This window comes from Lucilia cuprina, unplaced genomic scaffold (genome assembly GCF_022045245.1).
Source record: "Lucilia cuprina isolate Lc7/37 unplaced genomic scaffold, ASM2204524v1 Scaffold_6045, whole genome shotgun sequence".
In the NCBI taxonomy this organism is placed as follows: Eukaryota; Metazoa; Arthropoda; class Insecta; order Diptera; family Calliphoridae; genus Lucilia; species Lucilia cuprina.
Genome location: NW_025810986.1, coordinates 1 through 1,671, shown reverse-complemented (window position 1 = coordinate 1,671; position 1,671 = coordinate 1). Strand labels below are relative to the sequence as shown.

General features: G+C 30.9%; 1 protein-coding gene across 1 annotated transcript; it reads right to left on the bottom strand.

Moving 5' to 3' along the window:
• Nucleotides 1-46: 46 nt before the first annotated feature.
• Nucleotides 47-1,500, bottom strand: LOC111682804 (putative GPI-anchored protein pfl2; the record flags this gene model as incomplete). The annotated part of the gene is made up of 1 exon (XM_046956069.1): nucleotides 47-1,500. A coding segment is annotated over exon 1 (601 nt), but the record flags the coding sequence as incomplete, so codon positions are not given.
• Nucleotides 1,501-1,671: the final 171 nt, after the last annotated feature.

The following is a 1,671-nucleotide window of genomic DNA, read 5'->3' as shown; positions in this document are numbered from 1 at the left end:
AATATTTAACCTTAAATATAAATTTATTTAACCCCCCGCAGCTTACCTGTAGGATAAACAATTATTGTAGTGGCACGATTTTTATTTCCGGCTATAAATGTTGCCACCGTTTGGGCTGTTGGAAAAGCGGTTGTTGTTTCCAAATGATGGCTGCCATTCGATAATGACGACACTGCCATATCGGCTGCTGCAGCATAGCCGTCAAAAGTATTTCCCTGCTCAATAGCAGCACTACTGCTAACACTTTCTCCTCCCACGGACGTTTTACCTCCTATAAGACCATCATATACCTGAGAGTCTAAGGTATGGGAGATGGCAGCGGAATCTGGGGCAGAGTTTGAAAATGATGAAGTATATTGAGCTGTATAATCGCTTAGATTTGTTTTAGCCACATGGGCTAAAGTTTTATTGAAAAAATTCTTTATGCTGGTGCTATTAAATGGTATCGTGGGAAAGGAGTTTGTGGAGGTGGAAATATCAGCAATTTTAGATGCTGTAGCGGCGGAAGAAGAAGAAGAGGCAGAAGAAGTATTAGAAAATAAGGCAGATTGATGATGTTGTTTCCTTTGTGTAGCCAGACTTTTAGTATTACTATTGGTAATGTCGTCATTCATTATTGTTGGTGTAGTTATAGGCGGCGGCAGCATTATTTATTTTACTACTTATCCTTTTAAACTTTTTTTTATTTTCTTCTTGTTTCTTTGTTGTTTTTCGTTCGTTGTTGTTGGTTTATTTTCTTTCTGAGTTAGAGCCTATATTGATGCCGTTATTATTGTTTTTGTTGGATTTTATTGTTTTCTTTCTGCCTTTGATATATTGTCGTTGCATTTGTATTGATTTATATTGACATTTGTGTTGTTTTATATATTTTTCTTTTTATTTTTCATTATTAAGCACAAATATTTGTTGCTGTTGCTTCTGCTGCTGCTCTTTTTTATATTTTCTTACATTTTAACTGTCATATTTTAGGATTAATTGTTGATTTTTATGTTTTTGTAATGGTTGTATTTTAAGGATTTAAACTTGTTCTTTTTTCTGTTCAATGTTTATTTATTTTATTGTTGTTTTTTATAATTAAATTTCTATAGAAACAAGTGTAAATAGTAGTTTATTATTTGAACACACAATGTCTGTATTTATTTAGTTATAAATTGCAATTTTTATTTTGGTTTTCTGCTGTGCTTAAAAGGTCTTTTGTATATAGAAATGTTTATGGAATGATTTATTGTTTGTTAAAGAATTCACTTTAATTTAAAAAAATATATGTATATTGCAGCGTATAAGTACTTAATAAATAACTCTCCTACAAAATATATATTACTCATGCGGTCTGTTAAACTTTAAAAATCTGGTTTAAAACTGCAAATCTACACTAGACTAGAGTATGGATTTTGGTCGTACCTGTAAACTAATATAAGGTCTGATAGATAGACTGTACTATAGTCTAAACTATACTCTAATATATAGTATAGTCTATAATTTAAAGTTAATGTTCTATAGTCTAGTCTATAGTCTAGTCTATTAGTTCATGGTCTAGTCCATAGTGTAATGTATATTGTATATACTAGTCTTTAGTCTAGTTTATATTCTAGTCCATAGTCTAGTGTATATACTATAGTCTAGTGTATCCTATAGTCTAGTCTAAATTCTAGTCTAAAGTATAGTCCATAC